The 17,200-nt window shown below is 41.7% G+C and overlaps 1 protein-coding gene across 2 annotated transcripts in view; it reads right to left on the bottom strand.

Moving 5' to 3' along the window:
* Positions 1-7,673: 7,673 nt before the first annotated feature.
* Positions 7,674-17,200, bottom strand: part of Ebf2 (EBF transcription factor 2) — a 183,560-nt gene continuing 174,033 nt past the window's right edge. For both annotated transcript variants that reach the window (XM_003479363.4, XM_063234898.1), the window contains exon 16: positions 7,674-12,446. In XM_003479363.4, coding sequence (XP_003479411.2) covers positions 12,415-12,446 — 32 coding nt within the window. In that variant the 3' untranslated portion in view covers positions 7,674-12,414. The remainder of the gene's footprint in view (positions 12,447-17,200) is intronic.

Consider the following 17,200-nt stretch of genomic DNA (forward strand, 5'->3'; position numbering starts at 1 on the left):
TTGGTTTTTCTGAAGTTTCCTGGAAAAGCCAGTGGACTTCTGTGCTCATCTCTTGCACATTCAGTGAATTCAGGGAAGAGACAAATTCTTAAGCCTTCACCCACAGGTACAGCTATACAGACAGTGGAGTTAAGAATTGGTTGCTTTAAGTTATCAAAGATACCAAAGTGAAGGCACCAGAGTACCACTTAGAAGGAGACCTTTGTGTCTTGCACCGCAGAAATTTATATCCTTTGGCTTTTCCAGGACAGCTGCGATTTCAGACATACTCACATTTGTCAAGTCACAAGTTCTGAATGTTGGCTCACAAAATATGGTCACCTTGGTTACAGGTGAGCCCGAACTATGTGAGGTTATTGTAGTAACTAATTTTTCTTGGATGGTGTCAAACATGACTGAGTTGTACCCAAAAGTACACCACATGACTCACATTACTGAGATGATACAGTGCAGTTACCAGGTGGTTCTGCTAATAATTAGAAACACATTTCTATATTTCATAAGACCAAGGAAAGGAAAACATCACTAGGAAAATGTTACATGTGGGGACAATTATTCAAAGGCCCTTGGCTGGGATTTGTGGATATGAACATAATTCAGAGGCAAAAATGAAATGCCAGAATAATACATGGAGATTTCTTTTATTGAATCAGAATTACAGAATACAGGAATTAATATTTAGCCAAGTATTCATTTTTTCAGGGAATGATGACCCAATCTGTAGATCACCAAGCTGTTTCCGCCCTTTTCTAATTCCTATATTCCAGGGCTTCTCAAATTTGAGAAATATATTTAGGAAATTGAGAATTTAGAATTAATTTCAGAATAATAAAAGAACTTTAAAAGCATTCAATGTTTCTTAAAGTTTTTATTAAAGTGATATAAGAAACTACAAAACTAAAATTTAAGATGAAATTCTTACATTTTTAATTTGCATTGTTTGAAGAAAGTAATTTCAAAGTAAAAGTAAAACCACGAAATCAATATATCCGTTAACAGCACTAATTACAGCAATGTTTCAGGTTGTTTCCCTCAGACATGGGAACATGAAGCTTCCCTGGGTGACCAAAAGAGGAAGAGACCCCAGTATCGGAGCTCAGGGTTGGAGAGCTGTAGTTCCTCACTCCTCCAGAATACACCATATTCCTGGCTCAAGGATTTATCCATCCTAGCTTGAGGAACTTTGCTTTTCTCAGTGTGCATGTGATTTTCTTCTTGTAATTCTGTACCCCAAGATTTACCAAGTCAAAGAGACAATGTGGAATCAGTGCTTGCTGAAGGGAATTTAAGATTATTTGTAGATTCCAGTTAGATAAACACTTTTCCCATTGCCAAGGATCTTAGAGGATTACAACCTGTTCAGGAAAGCTTACCTACTGCAGAAGACTGGCTGTATCATGACAGGCAGACACATGCCTTTTCCAAAGACGCCCACACTGATTTGCAGGTGACAGGAACACATCTATTAGGACTGCCTTACTTGTAAGTGGATCCACTTGAAGAAGCAGCCAGCTCACGTATTGTGATGTAAATGGTGCTGTTCCACACTCAGCACAAACACCGACTAATTAATAAACCTCTTTTCAGCACTGCCAGGGAGGAAGGAGTGATGGGTGGCTTTCAAACAAACACATGTTAATTTTTATCCCAGGCTACAGGAGAAGAAACAAAAACATATAGAGCTAAACACTTGCTGTGTCTGCCACTTTGACATTCATTACTTTCATTTAAACCTCACACCATCTTGGCAGGAAAAGAATCTTGGCATAATGGTCTAGTTATCTCCAGTTTTACACATGGGGAAATTAAAGCTGGCAAAGATAATTTTCTGGTAGTCATTCAGTTTTCATGTGAGATGGAGGCAGATTAGAACTCAGGTCCACTGGCTTGGATTGCTCACAACCACTTGGTACAAAGAACTGAAGTATACCATTTCCATTGTGTTAGTCATTATTGTTGGCAAAAATATTATTCGTATTTAATGACCATAACATTCCTTATTTATATAGCCCCAATCTTTGAAGTACCCATAGTCTAGGCAACTATTGCACCCTTGTTCAGTTCAAAAATGGTAAATATTTGGATTTGATAGTAGAAGTCATTTTAGTCTCATCCCTGTCCTAAAAGCAATTTTTTTTATGGGTTCAAACTCTTGGACTTGCAAAAATCTGGAATTGAAAACAATGCTTGCTTTGTCCTCAAAAGCCATAGCCATGATGCACCAGATGTTCTATTCTATGATAAAAAACATTCTTTTTAACTTTTAATGGAAGAAAACATGGACTGCGCTTAGGACCATCTTTTATTTTTTTATGATCGTTTACAAAGAACTGGACCGTGGCTTTGCATGTGCTACTCCCAGCCAAGCACACTGAAGAACAGAGAAGGAGTCGCTGGGCACCGTACCGATCACTCTACTGTAATTTTCACTGGCTCAAAGGGGACCCCAGGACAAACAATGGCCCCATTGATACTCACTCTTGTGTCCACAGTTGGACTGGAGGAAGTCCGGAGCCCCGACTGCAGCTGTGGCCATTGAGACGAAGCTGCTAATGGACTGCTCCCTTAGAGATGACAGACCGGAGAGCTCTGATTCCACTGCTCACTCTATCCTTGTACTGGCAAGTGGTGGTTCAACGCCAAGGCTCCAGGATGTCAAAAGCACCTGGTGGAACTAATGTTGAATATGCTGAGCCTTTAGCGTATGTAGGAATTTTACATGTTCGCTCCATTGTTCAGTTTTTATTCAGTGCCTGCTCAAGGCAAACACAGTGGTATGTGCTGGGAATATAAGATTGACTGTGTGCCTGTAGTTATCTTATGTACACTTGTTTGGTGATCAAGAATATTAAGACTCAATGCAGTAATTTATTCAAGATTACATAGCTAAGGGTGGTAGGTCTTCAATTTAAATCCACATCTCTGAAACGTGGCTATTTCCATTTTATCACTCTGTCTTCTCCTAAGATTTATTTAGCAAATAAGGGTTTGTTGTTTGAAGGGCAATCTGCTTTAGGGGACTTACCAAAGTTCTGCCACAAGTGTTATAGCTTATGTGCCACTGAAGGCATCAACGATCCTTGTTTGTGTCTTTATTACAGATTTCAGCAGAAGATCCACTTTTATTTGTTGTTTTGGAAATTATTTGTAACTTATTATTTGTATCGGACAAAATCCAGAGGAGAAAGTGAAGGATATAACCACTGAGTTGGATCACAGAGCCAGTGGTCAAAGGCAAGCTGGAAGATCAAAAGAAGATGCTATATGGTGACAAAATAAGGTTTCCTTTCTCACAGTACTATGCAGCCCTCTGTTCTTGTGGATTATGGCATGAAATACCATCACAGAACTTTTTCCATCAATTCCTTCCTAGAATCATTCACAAAACAGGGAGAGTAATGAGAAAGAAAACCTTAAATTCCAATTTTGATGAAACTAGAAAAATGAGGTACCCAAATCCAACTTTCAGAGAAGGGGATGGTGGTTCTGGGAAAGCCAGACAGGACTGGGGTTAGACCAGCAGTTGCTAGAGTCAGACTTGATGAATAGCTTGTCCAGCAGAAGCTCTCTTGTGTCAGATGAATACTATCAAAAGACACCAAAATATGACTTATAAACATATACTATGAGTGGGGAGGGAAAGAAGAAACAAATGAAATATAAATACCAAATACCAGAGGAAAATGAAACAGACCTGAATGATGGAGACTAGAGATAGAACTAGAGCCTTTGGCAAGAAGGACCAGAATGAAGGAACAGGGAACATACTTCAGTGTCAACGAAAGCGAAGTGTCCAGAAATAAAAGACCTGAACCAACACTTTGAAAAGGAAGGCTGGATACTGGAGTGGATGCACTAGGGGCGGCAGGGAAGGACACGGAACACCAGCACTGAGCTATCCTGGTGACGTTACTTTGGGTGTGCAGACAAGATTACCAAACCACTTACCAGGAGAGTGATCATGGGCTGATCCCAGTTCACATCTGTTTCCAAGCACAATTATTTATTGCATGCCTCTCTTATTCTCAAAACTGGCATGAAGCACACAATAAATTAGAGTTGTCTTTCTTATACAAGCAAAAGGAATACATGAGAAAGATAGGTGAGGCTTCCAACACTCCCGGGGCAATATGAACACGAGAAGGTAGTGAAACAAACAAAATGAAACAATCCAACTCCCTCGCTCCAATAAAGTGTAACCCCAGAAATTTTATACTCAGCCAAAGGGACACTCAAGTCGAAATACAGCAATCTTTTAAAAAAAACCAATAAGCCAATGAGTACAATTCTCCTTAGTCCTTCTTGAATATGCTCATGGAAGACAATCTTCAGTTAAAGGCAAGAAGAAATCATAGAAAAACTTCCAATGTCTCAAATCATTGCCTCTTTTCATTACCCCCAGTGTGGTCCCCATTTTATTCCTTGCTTCAGTTCATGACACCACAACTCCGACTGTTTAACTAGCAAATTGCCAGTCCCTCTGTCCTCCATCCCTATGTCTAACGAAGTAAGTCCATCAGAGTGTAGGGACCTCTGTCCTATCCTTCCTCTCCTTTCCGTCTCTAATTCCAAGTCTTGGCTAAGGAAGGAGACCTTGTTGTCTGGATTTTTGCCATAGTGTCCTAAAGGCAAGAGCGATTTTAAAACATGAAAGAATGAGCAAGACACTGATGCGGACCACTCAGACCACACCATCCCTGAGCAAAGTTTCAGCCCACTGGTGCTTCTTTGCTGTCCTCTGACTTTGTCTGACTGCTCCCCTTTATCCAACATCTGCTCTCTCCAACCTACAAGTCACACTGTAGGTACTGGTATTTTCTGAAGCATAAAGTTGATCTTGTTATTGCTTGAGTTAAGTTCCTTTCTGCTTCTCATCACCTGAAATCCAGCCCTACACAGGAAACCCATATTCCTTACATGGGAACAAGGTGATTTGTGACCTGCTCTGCACTCAGTCTCAAATCGCAGGATGCTCCCGTTTAGTCAGCCTGAGCCTCTTACAGTTGGTGTATGCAGACTCTCTCTGAGACTCAAGTGTTTGGTTACCAATTAAATATCTTCCTGGAATTAAGAATGGAATGCACTTCTTCCTAAAAGATCTGGATCTTGGTACTGGAGTTCTTCAGAGCAATGGAATCCATATGGGATAAGGTCCAAGGATAGTGGGCAAAGCAAGCTACCCATAGGGCTGCTGGCCAGAGGCCACTTCTTCCTAATCTTCCCTCTGCAGGTTTTCTGGGTTTGATAAGCAGCCAGCCAGGTTCCACTATGGGCACACTTCACAGTCTTTTTGATTAACTGGTTGACAATATAAACCCTATGAAGTCATTCAAAGTAGTGTACCATATAGCAAAGGACAGCAGAACCACACATTCACTACTCCTTCAAGCACTCTTGAGACCACAGGCCTGGGCTCTGGTCTTCACATATGAGCAAACTGGACACCAGTACAGTCCTTGCCCACAGGTGCCTCATGTCTAAAGTGAAGGCAGACACCAATAGGAAAATGACCAACGAATGGGAATTAGGATCAGGACACTACAGAGTTCGGTTACAGAGACACATGGGGGCGCCTGCATCTCTGATCACTCTCAGCAAAGGCCTTGTTTTTTTTTTTTTTTTTTTTTTTTTAAATTTTTTATTTAAAGAAAAGGAAACAAAAGAATACATGGAGATTTTTAAAAAGGGTAGAAATGATACAAACTTACAGAAAAACAAACGGTAAGAAATTGCTGGTTGATAAGTTACACATTGTCATCTTAGAAGTAGCTGTTCATGTTATGGAATTGAAGCATTTAGAATGACATTCATAAAGTGACACTACAAACCCTTCTGCTCTATGATCGAACAAGAGCTCAGTAACATCGTTATCAGTCCTACACATTTGTTTTACTTCTCAAAGAGGGTAAGATTTAACATATCAAAACAGAACATAGCAGTTAAAAAAACAATTTAAAGAAATACAGATTTCATAGGAAGCCCACTGGAGATCTTGATTTTCTATCTAACTGTCTCTAATTTTTTACAAATAGTTGTCCCCTTCTTCATCCACCTTATATACTTAGTGTATATTATAGAACTAATCAAATCATTGAAGACTTTTTAGGTCCTCAAGTACCAAATTAGGGAAGACAATAGTAACTACCAACTCATCTCTCCTTCTCTTTGTGATAGCTGTCCCCATCTCTACATATGCTGAAATTGAACTCAAGAAACCAGTCCAATGTCATTCTAATCAGCAAACATTAGTATTGCTAGAATTTCTATCATAATGCTACTAAATTAGCCTCGAGTTTCCTAGTGTCTCTTCCTCAGAGTATCTGTTCATTACATCTTACATTATATAATCTATTCCCATAAATAATTAAAAAGAAAAAAGAACCCATGTGTGAATTTCCACATATATATCTATCCTCTCTGTGTTATAGGGAATACCAAGTCATAGCAAGCCAGCAAAACAATTTCCTAGAAAAACATGCAATGGATAAAACATTTAAGACCACAATATAGATGATCTTCCATAGTTACTATGTTTCCTCTTGTTATTTTCAATAGATTTGACCACCACACTGGCTTATTATAGTTAAATATAGTCTCACCTATTTTTATAAAAACTTAACTTTGGCAGCATTGTAGGGTTTGGAAGCTGTTACTAATTAATACCAGTTTGGATATTCTTTACAACTTGTCATCCTCAGAGTAGTTGCCTCTACTTTTAGGGTTGATACTGACAAGCATACCAATTTCAAATAAAATCAGCCATGGTCAACCCATAGTCTTACGATTCAGATTCAATTAAGATCAGTCATAGTAAGACAATTTAAGTATTATAGGATTTCAGCTTAAGTTAATAGGAAAGTAAGGATAGTTACCATGGTATAGCCTGCTATTTTTGGGTCAAGATGTCTGTGTCCTCAAATCTGACATGAGCGGACAGACCAGAACAAATTTAATTCAATCTAAATATGGCACTAGGACTACTGTGTCTTTTAAATCGTTATACACCATTAGCAATGACCTCTGCTTTTTTTTTTTTAAATATAGTTTCAGAGCTGTCTCTACTAAAGACTAGCTTACCATCTCTGCCTCATGTCTGCTACTACACTTTTCTGCTATAATTTGTCCACCTTATTCCCTCATTCCATGGTCTGCCCCGTACACTGAGGCCTCTCTGCCACTGTAGCTGGAATCCTGATATCTCTTCCTCTCTTTCTCTGTAATGTCCTTCAGCACTCTCTGTAGGGTTGGATTGGTGGCCACGAACTCCCACAGTTCCTCCTTGTCTTGAAAGTATCTTATTTCTTCATTAATTTTTAGAGAGAGTTTTGATGGATATATGAACTTTGGTTGCATATTTTTTTCTTTCAGGACTTGGAATATTTCTCCCCACTCCCTTCTTGACTTAAGAGTTTGTGTTGATAAGTCTGCTGTTATTTTGATAGATTTCCCGTTATAGGTAACCTGCATCTTTTCTCTGGCTGCTTTTAATATTCTGTTTTTTTGGTGGATTTCTGGGATCTCGATTATTATATGTCTAGGCGTAGATCTGTTTTGGTTGTAGGTAGCTGGTGTTCTGTATGCTTCTTTTATCTGGATATCATTTCTTTTTGCTATACATGGGAAATTTTGCTTTAATATCTCTGTGAATATTTTTTGTATTTCATTTTTGGATGTTCCTGCTTCCTCACTCACATTCTTTATTCTTAGGTTATGTATCTTTTTGTCATCTTCCAGTTTTAGAATTGCTTCTTTCTGGTTCCTTGTTATTTTTAAGAGGCTTTTTCTTTCACGTTCATATGTCCTAAATCTTTCTTCAAGTTTCAGAAGGCTATCTTTAGTTTCTGTCAAGGCATTTTGCCAATGTTCAATGGAGTTTTTAGTTTCCTGATATTCTCTTTGGATCTGTTTCATGTATTCTAAGTTATGCTTAAATTCTTCTTCAGATGCTTCTCTTTCTTTTCTGATTTCCTCAGTTCTTCCATCTGTGTTCTCTTGGGTGGGGCTTGTCATTTCTTTAATTAATCTCTTTATATCTTGCCTCACTTGGATCAGGAGTACAGCTTTAAATTCCTCTATGAGATCATGTAGGTACTTTTTAATTTCAGCTGATGCTGTGTCGAGTAGTGGATGGCTACTGTGCTTGTTCTCTTCGGTGTTTACTTCTCCTGGGCTTATTTTCTCCTGTTGGGCAGCTGGAGATTTTTTTTTATTTTTATCTCTTGTCATGTTTCTGGTTTTTTTCAGACTGTCCTGGAGTTCTCTGGCCCTCTCCGATTTGCTTAGGGCCTTTCAGAAGCGTGCTGGCTTGAGTTTTTGCTGTCCTCCCCAATTTGCTGTTATCTGGGGTAGGCTGGGATGCAGGGGCAGTACAGGCTAGTCTCTAGCCTCTGAGCCAGTTAGTTCCTAAATTAGGCTGTACTTTCTGGTTGTCACTGAGTTGTGACTATTTTGTATCCGCTCATTGGGCCCCAAGCAGAGGCTTGGGTTAGCCCCAGTATCTCCTGCCAGTTCTCTTTGTACCAGAAGCAGCTGACTAATGTCACTATGGCACAGGGTCCTGCCCAAATCTCAGCTGTTCTCTTCCAGACCTCTCTGTGTCAGGAGCACCAGCACAGCAGAACTGCCCAAACTCTGAGAAGATGACATCTAAACCGAGGCTGAAGGATGAGAAGGCTCTAGCCACTCACACATACAGGAAAAGAAGAGCTAAAGCAAGTGTTCCCAGTCTCCTGCGCAGAAACAGCCTCTCATCTACCTGCACAAGGCAGGTTTATGTGGTTAGGTGACCTCATTCAGAGAAATGTGATACCTCACTTACACTGTGAGAATTCTGGTTGAGAATCATCTTTAAGATGAATTCTCCTGAATGTGTTTTGTAAGCTTTCTTTTGTATGTCTTTGCTCATGTTGGTTTTCTCATCTGGAGCACTCACTTCCAGCCTGTGCTACAAAATACGGAGAATTTTTTGGAGGCCTGGTCCAGCCCAGCCTCTAATTTCACTGACCACTGTTGGTTCCAGCTCTTCTATCTTCCTGCTTGAGATACTGTCTGTTTCCTTCTTGGCTTGCTCCTTTCCTGTGATTGAAAATAGGAACCCAATCTTTGTACCCCCACCTCTAACCATAAAGCAGTTTCAAATCAAGACAGACTTTCACGGACCTCAAGAATCCCAGGCAGGAGCTGAGGATGTAGCATAGTGGCACACTAAGCTACCTGCCTGGCAAGCATGAGGTCCTGAGTTTGATTCCCAATACCCCCACAAATAAAGAATCCCATCCAATCAACATCCAATAGAACAAGTAGGATGTTCTGAGTTTTGTGTGTTTTATAGAAGGACTTGATCCAAATGGGTACACAGATAAATACATACAGAAAACTAACCAAAAGTCTTAATACTCTCTCCTCCAGAGGTATGCTTCCACGTAGGCAAAAGTTGAACGAATTTTCCTCAACCAGAGGAAAAATCATAGACTAGAAGTTATAAGTAAGTGCTCAAAGAGTTAAGGATAAATCTCAAACTAAGTTTCTTTTACTTAAAAAAAGAGTCATTTTTACAGTACAAAAATTTTATTTTTTGTTAGGATAATTTAAAGTTTAAAACTGAAGTAGACATTATTCATTTTACAAACAAGATATTCTTACATAAGTAAGACCATTAAAAACAGTAAACAAAAAAGCTGTCTTTACAAAAAGCTCTGTGCATAGCAACTTTATACTGTATATAACTGACAAAGCAAAACAATAAAGTGAAACTGTACAGTTTGAAAATAAGACCTTACTGTACAAAAGGTAAAGAAGATAATGGTTTTTAAACCATGCATATTGAAATGTGCAAAGAAAAACTGGGAAGAATTCTGGTGCTATAACAAAAAATGAGATAAATAATGAAGTAAATTGTTCCTTTAAATGAAAAATCTTACACAGCTCCTCTTACAAAGATAGGATAGAATTTTGTAGTTACCTATAGAAATATTTGTGTTTCAAGTGGCATAAAAATAACCTAGTCAATAGCAATGACTAAAGAGGACAGAGTAGCTTTGCTTTTCATTTATTAGTACACTAAAAATAATCCTTACACACATTTGTACAATTAAATAGGTCTGTCGCTGCCGAAGTTCTAGCTGAATGGTCGAGGATGTTTGGTACTTATTGTTACACACATTTTCCGGTGTAAAGCTACCAACAAATTCTACAATCATTTTTGAAGAACAGTACTGCACTCATCTTCATGCAAGAGCAAAATTCACAGGTTCTAAAAGCAATGCTACTAAAAAAAAACCAACAACAACAACAAAAAAAACATTTCCTTATGTTGGATTGGCTCAAATCCAGGTCTAGACATGCTTAACCGTGTTCTGCCTTCACTTTGGAATGGTGATGTTTGCACTCCGCAGATTCGTCCCCTTCTGTGAATTGTTCGCTGGGGAAATTTTGCTCTTGTGCTTCCATGTATTTTGCTGCATTCAGCCCTGACTACTATCTGCAGTAGTTAAAAGCATGCCAGATTTCCAAAACCTTGGATTCTCATGTGCATACAGAAAATGTGGATCACGCGGGATAATTCCGAAGTGAACTAGAGGCAAGTAATACAGTTGTGGGGTTGAGCTGATGTGGGTAAGGATCAGTGAGGCAGACAGGGTCATCTAAAATTGGCTCCAGTGCAAAGATGTTTCTTCATGAGAGCTTTACCAATGTTTCTAATGTTAGAACCCAACCAAGAGCCCCAAGCTAAGTCTGTGTATTGACTTTAACCTGTTGCCAACGAGCCAACCAGAACCCTGACCTGGGTAGAAGTGGCATCCTGCTGGCACCTCAAGGGCATTTGTGTGTGTCTCCAGGATCCCACAGGCTCTGGGAGTCAACCACTGTTAGCAGCTCCTGCAGAGGCCTTCCTAAGAGTGCGTCACAGAACTACAGGGAGCCCATCAGAGGGCCAGTTATTTGTGCCCCTGAGAGCACAGGTGCCCCATCTCTGGAGACAAGCATCTCGATTTCTGCATATCTGAACATCAGGAGAGGGGCTTAGGGATTTTAACTTTCCTCCTCCACATCCTACCCCACTATTGCTCAGAAACCAAAGCAAGTGACATGTGTGGGTTTTTTTTTTAAAAAGTAAGTTTAAGAACATAAAAGGGACAACCTGCAGAGAAAGCAAAGGATTTGGCTCTTCTAATATTGATCTTAGGAGTCCATGAAACAGAGTTAACTTCTCCAAACTGTTTCCGAAATTCCATGAGGCTTTCGGTCTCTGTGCTGAGCCAGGTCAGCAAAAGAGGAGGAAATGTGTGTGTGTCTGGTAATGAAGATTTCCAGAGGAGCAAAGCTGGAGACACTTCTTTCCTTAGGATGCTCAAAGCTCAGGACATACTTACTAAACCAAGGGAATTCTCTGCCTTGCTCAGGGAACAATGTGGAAAGCTAATATGCAGGGTTTTTTAGAAAAAGAAAACTATTCACAGATGGACACCAAAAGGGACAACCAGAGCTGGGGAATGGGTGTGTGTGTGTGTGTGTGTGTGTGTGTGTGTGTGTGTGTACTGGTGTATGTGCGTGTACTCACGTCTTGTTTTTATGCAGTGGGTTGTTTCGTAGGAAATCTATATAAGTTACATGTTCATGGGTCAATAAAATGATAGAAAAAGAAGGGGAGGCATGAGGGGGAAGAGTCTAGTAAGTAACCGTAGTAATAATCACACACCTTTAAAACTCCTTACTACATGTTTGCAGTTTCATTTTACATCAGGAAGAGAAACTCTTCTCTTCCAAAAAAAGGTCTTAGTTTCTACTTCTACTTACAATAAGTTACACGTTTATTTATTTAAATAACTGTAAAACATTTTAAAATCTTTCCCTTTTTGTTTTTTTAAGAGATTAAACTATAAGCAAACACACATACAACATTTCATCATTCAATTCAGGTTTCATTTTAAGAAATTCTTCCATGCTGGTACCCTGTTTTGTTCAATTTTTTTTTCTGCACAAACTAAATTGGTATCTGAAAGGCTTCATAGAAAATAGAAACTTTCAACTTTTTTTCTCCTACAAAGAAAAACAAATAGTATCCAAAATATTAAGCATGAATTGTTTGCCAATTTTTTCTTAAATATTTTACAAACATAGGAAGGTGGTTTTCATAATGTTCATAACAAAGAATCACGTTTCTGTACTCAGCACTGACCGCGTCAGTGACAATTTGTGTCCTGGTCCCCGAGAGGGTCAGTGTGTGTAGCTACCATCAGAGCTACAGGGAAAACGTAAGACCAAGTAAGACGACGGCTCCTTGCATTCCCAAATACGTCCATCACGTCCTTTGGGGGCATGATTCTTCTGAAGGAGCTCAGAATGCTTTTTCCTCATTATCGGTCCATCAGAATAAGTAGTTTTGTGCTATGAGAAAGCAGTTCTTCCTCCTCTTTACATGGGGGGTACAACAAGTCCGGTCATGGCTGCAAGGAAAGAGTAGCACAGGAATGATACCTGGAGACTTTTATGTCAAAGACTGTGGTACAGAGAGAGGGACAGGGGATGAGAATGATAGGATCTGGTCCAATCCAGAGAGACGGTGCCCTCCGTTGATTAGTAAACCCATTTCCTCCAGCTATGGGCTCACACACAGAAGCCACTGAAACCTTGAGGAATCCAAAGCCTGATCAATTTGTGCTCAAGAAGCCAGAGTCATTCCGTGGCTGTTGTTGTCTTATGTTAATGAGTTGTATAAATGAGATGATAGATGGAAACATGTACACTAAATTGCAATATGCCAGTGCTAAATTTTTCATTGCTGGACAGAATAATTTCCAAATAACTTAGTTGGAACAAAAAGGGAAATTCCAGGTATTGAACTTGTTGACTTACGAGGCATCACTTATAAGAGGCCAGGTTTTCTATCCATCCTGGGTGTCTTTGTATCTATTCTAACCTGGACGTCATTAGCACTTTGCTTCTAGATACCAGCCTCCTTTGGTGCTCAGTATGTGACTATTCGGTGGTGAAGGCTGACCCCCTCAAACAGAAGCCTGCATTCACATCCTAGGGTGGGAGTCACCCCAATCCTCCCTCCTCATGCTCTACCCAAGGACAAAGCTAATGCTTCTTCCATCTAGACAAGAAGATGTGGGCGATCCCTGCTGGGGTAGAACCAAGTAGGAAGTTTTCTCTTGATGTAGAAAAAGGGGCAGCAAAAGCAAGATGTGTAGAAAGTCACAGGTAAACACAATCCTCTGGACTTTGCTTTGGCATGATGAGCTCCTAGAATCGTCACAGTTCTGGGAAATGGCAGAATAGTTTCCTTGCATCCAAACTTTTAACCATATCTGGAATTGGCTTATTCAATTTCTCCTGCCCACAGCACATCTAGGGGAGTATAAATATCATAAAAGCATTTTTGCTGAGTTGTACTTGCTAAGCTCACCAACAAATCACCAAAATTCTCTGTGCTTCCCAATCCACCCATCTCTCTCTCTCTCTCTCTCTCTCTCTCTCTCTCTCTCTCTCTCTCTCTGTCTCTTTCTCTCCTCCCTCTGCCTCTTTTTTCCATCATGGCTAGTCCTCTCGGGCAAAATTGTCAGCCGTCTATTTCCCTGCCCATACAGACTTTATTGAATGCTTGTGAGATCTGGATTAAGGTCTTACATAGCTAGCAAAGCCTTAATTATTTTTGCCTGTATTACTATATATTGAATCGATGTAACTTTTCAATAAAGGCGGTTCAATTCTGGACACTCCCTGATGATTTGGAGATATAGCAACTCTAGTAATTATCCCAGAGTGCAGAAGGGTTTTTTTTCCCCTTCCTGGAGGGAGCTGCAAAATGAATCAGACACACAGTGTATAATATTATCTTGACAATCTATACTCATCAACTGTAAATGCCTGATAAATGAGGCAGAAGGTGGGACAAGAAATGCTGCACGCAGGCTCTCTGGGAGTAGAACTGTGCCTCATATCCTCAACTGTTCCTTACACATGGCATTTAAAACTCCTCAGTCCCTGCCTTCTCCTGAGCCTCAGAGACTTCCCCAAGGAGCAAAAGGAAGGCAGAGCTGCTCCAAGATCAGTGTGCACTGCCTGCTGGAAAACAGCACATCTTCGCCCTGTCCTGGTCTCACAGCTAACCCTGGGTGGACGGGTCTCTGCTAGAGGCTGACCTTGCCCTTTCATACTTTTTATTGGTATCTGTTTGTGGTACATAATAATTGCAGCCATCTTGGGGAACTGGTCACACACATATTGCATCTTAATCATTTATATTTGTCACTTATCTCCTCCCTTCCCTGCCATCCCAAATCCCATTCCTATTTTCCCAAAGTCTATCTCCCTGGTTCCCATCAACTCTGTTTCAGATTATGTTTTCAATTACTCATACTTTGGGTTTCCCTTAGAAGAGAAACCATGCGATACTTCACCTTCTATGACTTGGTCTTAGCATTATAGTCTAAAATGCACCCATTTTCCTACCAACAACTTTCTTTTCTTTCTTCAAGGCTAAGTAGTACTCTATTGTGTCTGTAGAGCACTTTTTCTTTATCCATTCATCTGTTGATGGACAGACATCCAAAGTTTAGCCATTATGAGCTATTATGTCGCTGTAATCAGTGAGCATCACAGTAGTGTGATGTCTAACTCTTTGGGGAAGATACCCAGAGGCCTTGACTTTTTATTTGTAGAAACCAGAGCCAATGAACAGAAAATGAATACAAAATGGAGAAAAAGTAAACATTGTCACGAGGTAGGGGAGGATGCTGAGGACACTGGGATTGTCAGATTCCTTTTTTAACTTTGGCAATTTAGGGAAAAGCATTAACCCCCTTCGGTCCAGCTGGCAGGTGGACAGGAGGGAAAGGCAAAGGGGAAAGGGAGCCTTTTCATTATTAGTATCCTTGGACAGACACTGGGCTGTGACATCACAGACTCTGGAGTCCCAGCTTGGGAGTTCAAGTGACCGGTCACCTGCCATGCAGACTTAGACACGCTGCTTAACCAAGACAGGTGCTGCTGGCCTGATCTGAAAGGGCCAGGCGTGGACGGCTGTCCACTCGGTGGTGCTGTGTGTGCAGTGCAGCCCATGAGGCCGGCGGGCTGCACATACCTTTGTCTATGACAGAGACTCTGCCACCTCCCAAGGCCTAGAGAAGAGCCCCTCATCGGCCTGGGACCATCAGGCCCTTCGGCCCACCCTCCCACTCTCCATTTCTGGGTCTGGGAAGATGGAGCTGCTGGCTCATCGAGCAGGGAGGCTCCAAGATTTGTTCACCCAGCACCTGTATATAATGCAGTAAATGTCAGCCTGACTTTCTTCCTCTCTGCCTCTCTGGAAACCTCAGCATGCTGGACAGCAAGGCTCCATGTACCTAGTCCCCCAACACAGGGACGATGGGGAGGCAAGTCCAGCCTCCTCCCTGCTGGGCTGCATGGAAAACCCCTCACCATGTTCCACTCATACAGTCCATTCACAGCAGCCTTGAAGGTTACCTGTCAATCTTGCTGTAACAGATTGGGAAACTGAGGCTGCAAGATGCTCAGGATCCACACAGCCCCGGCGGTGTTGAGCTAACCCCAAGACACATCTGAAAGTTGAGTGCTTTCACATCTTCTGTGAGACGCTCCTGAGGCCACCCCTTTACTTCGGGGCACATCACTTCATATGTGGGCAGTTCTTCACCATTTTTTAAAAGGCTGCAATCCTACATTGACAGGGACTTCTTTCTCCTTCTCCCCCTTGGCCTCCTCCTTTTTCTTTTATAAGGTTCAAGTCACCAGGGAAATTTAGAGGAACCATAGGTTTCAAAAGAGTTAGGACTTAGCAGTGGTTCTGTAGAAATGAAGCTGAGCACAGAGCTGGAATTTACAGTGGCTAAGCCATCGCTCTCCAGGCACAGCCTCGGGCCCAGCCCCACCATTCTGGCGGGTGGTAACAGGAAACTGATGTGGCTGAGGACCCTGGAGAGGGTCCTCCAGGATTTCTGCTGCAGCTGACCCCCCGGAACCTCACTGGGACCACACAAGGCTCTCTTGCTGAAACCACAGGGAGCCTGGGCAAGTCAGCAAGAGGCAGGGTAGGGAACAAAGGCCACTGGTGCCTGTAAAAACTTTGTCCTGGCCTTGAGGACTGACAGCCTCCACTAATGAGCCGTCCAGTCAGAAAAGACCCTCAAGGAGAAGATTTCAGACAGCCAGCTCTATGCCCCCAAATTCATGGCACATGTGAGAGCGGAGACAGGAAAGGGATTGGTTGGTAGGTGGAGGTCAAATGACATCCCCTGCCCTGCCCCGCAAAGTGAAGCTGAACCAGTTTTCTGGAGTGCCGGAACCGGAAGTCCATTTCCTTCCTGTCTTCCTCCTGGGCCAACATGGAGGAAAGCTGGGCTCCCCTTTGCTTCTCTTTTCCCTCTCACTCTGCATTACTCTCAGTCTGAGGTCTATGAATGAAGCCTGCATTCATAGCATTGTGTGGAAGTCAGTGTTCAGCAAGCACTTTCCTTTCTAACTGGAAATGTAGCCACCATGCAGTAACCACTCGCCTACCCACTAGTGATGGCATGGAAGCCACCGGTCCTGGGTGAGAGAGGCGAGCAGTTGGGGATGCTTAACTACAGGCTGCATGCTTCACGGCTTAGACATCCGGATGAAAACCAAAAGCAAAAGTCCCATAGAATGTACAGATGTTTCTAACTACCCACATGTTGGATGGCACGGAGTCCTAGCTGCTTTGTCTACTGAGAACAGAAAGGACTTCCATGACTCTTTGGAGTGCTGGGTGTTCACTTATGGTTTGTACAGTTTCTCTGTCAAGTCACTTGACTCTGAGATGGTGCCATCCTCTCATGAGGCAGCATAGGAACCTAATGGACCTGTGCCAGTCTGTTCACAGGTGTCCCTGAAGAAAGTCATATGCTATTATCAAACTGCCAGGAGTGGTGGTCTCCAGGACTCCCGTCACCCCAGGCAAGCTCGGCTGACCTCAGGGACTTTGGCACACAAGGGGTTAACCGAGCCTCGCCCCTTTTGGTTTTATCCAGCACTGCCTGTCACGAATGTTTGCACGTCAAGCTATGAAGAACAGCCTGCAAGAAGCATGGGTCGCCCGTGAGCCATTGTGCTCAGCAGGTTCCAATTTGCTCTCTTGCCATCAGCTGCCTCCCATTGACGACAGGATGATTAGATTCTCATGTTCTCATCACATTTGTGTTATGTTACGTCA

Source organism: Cavia porcellus, unplaced genomic scaffold, assembly GCF_034190915.1.
Source record: "Cavia porcellus strain 051 isolate PalLab524CR breed Dunkin Hartley unplaced genomic scaffold, mCavPor4.1 scaffold_24, whole genome shotgun sequence".
NCBI classification, from domain to species: domain Eukaryota; kingdom Metazoa; phylum Chordata; class Mammalia; order Rodentia; family Caviidae; genus Cavia; species Cavia porcellus.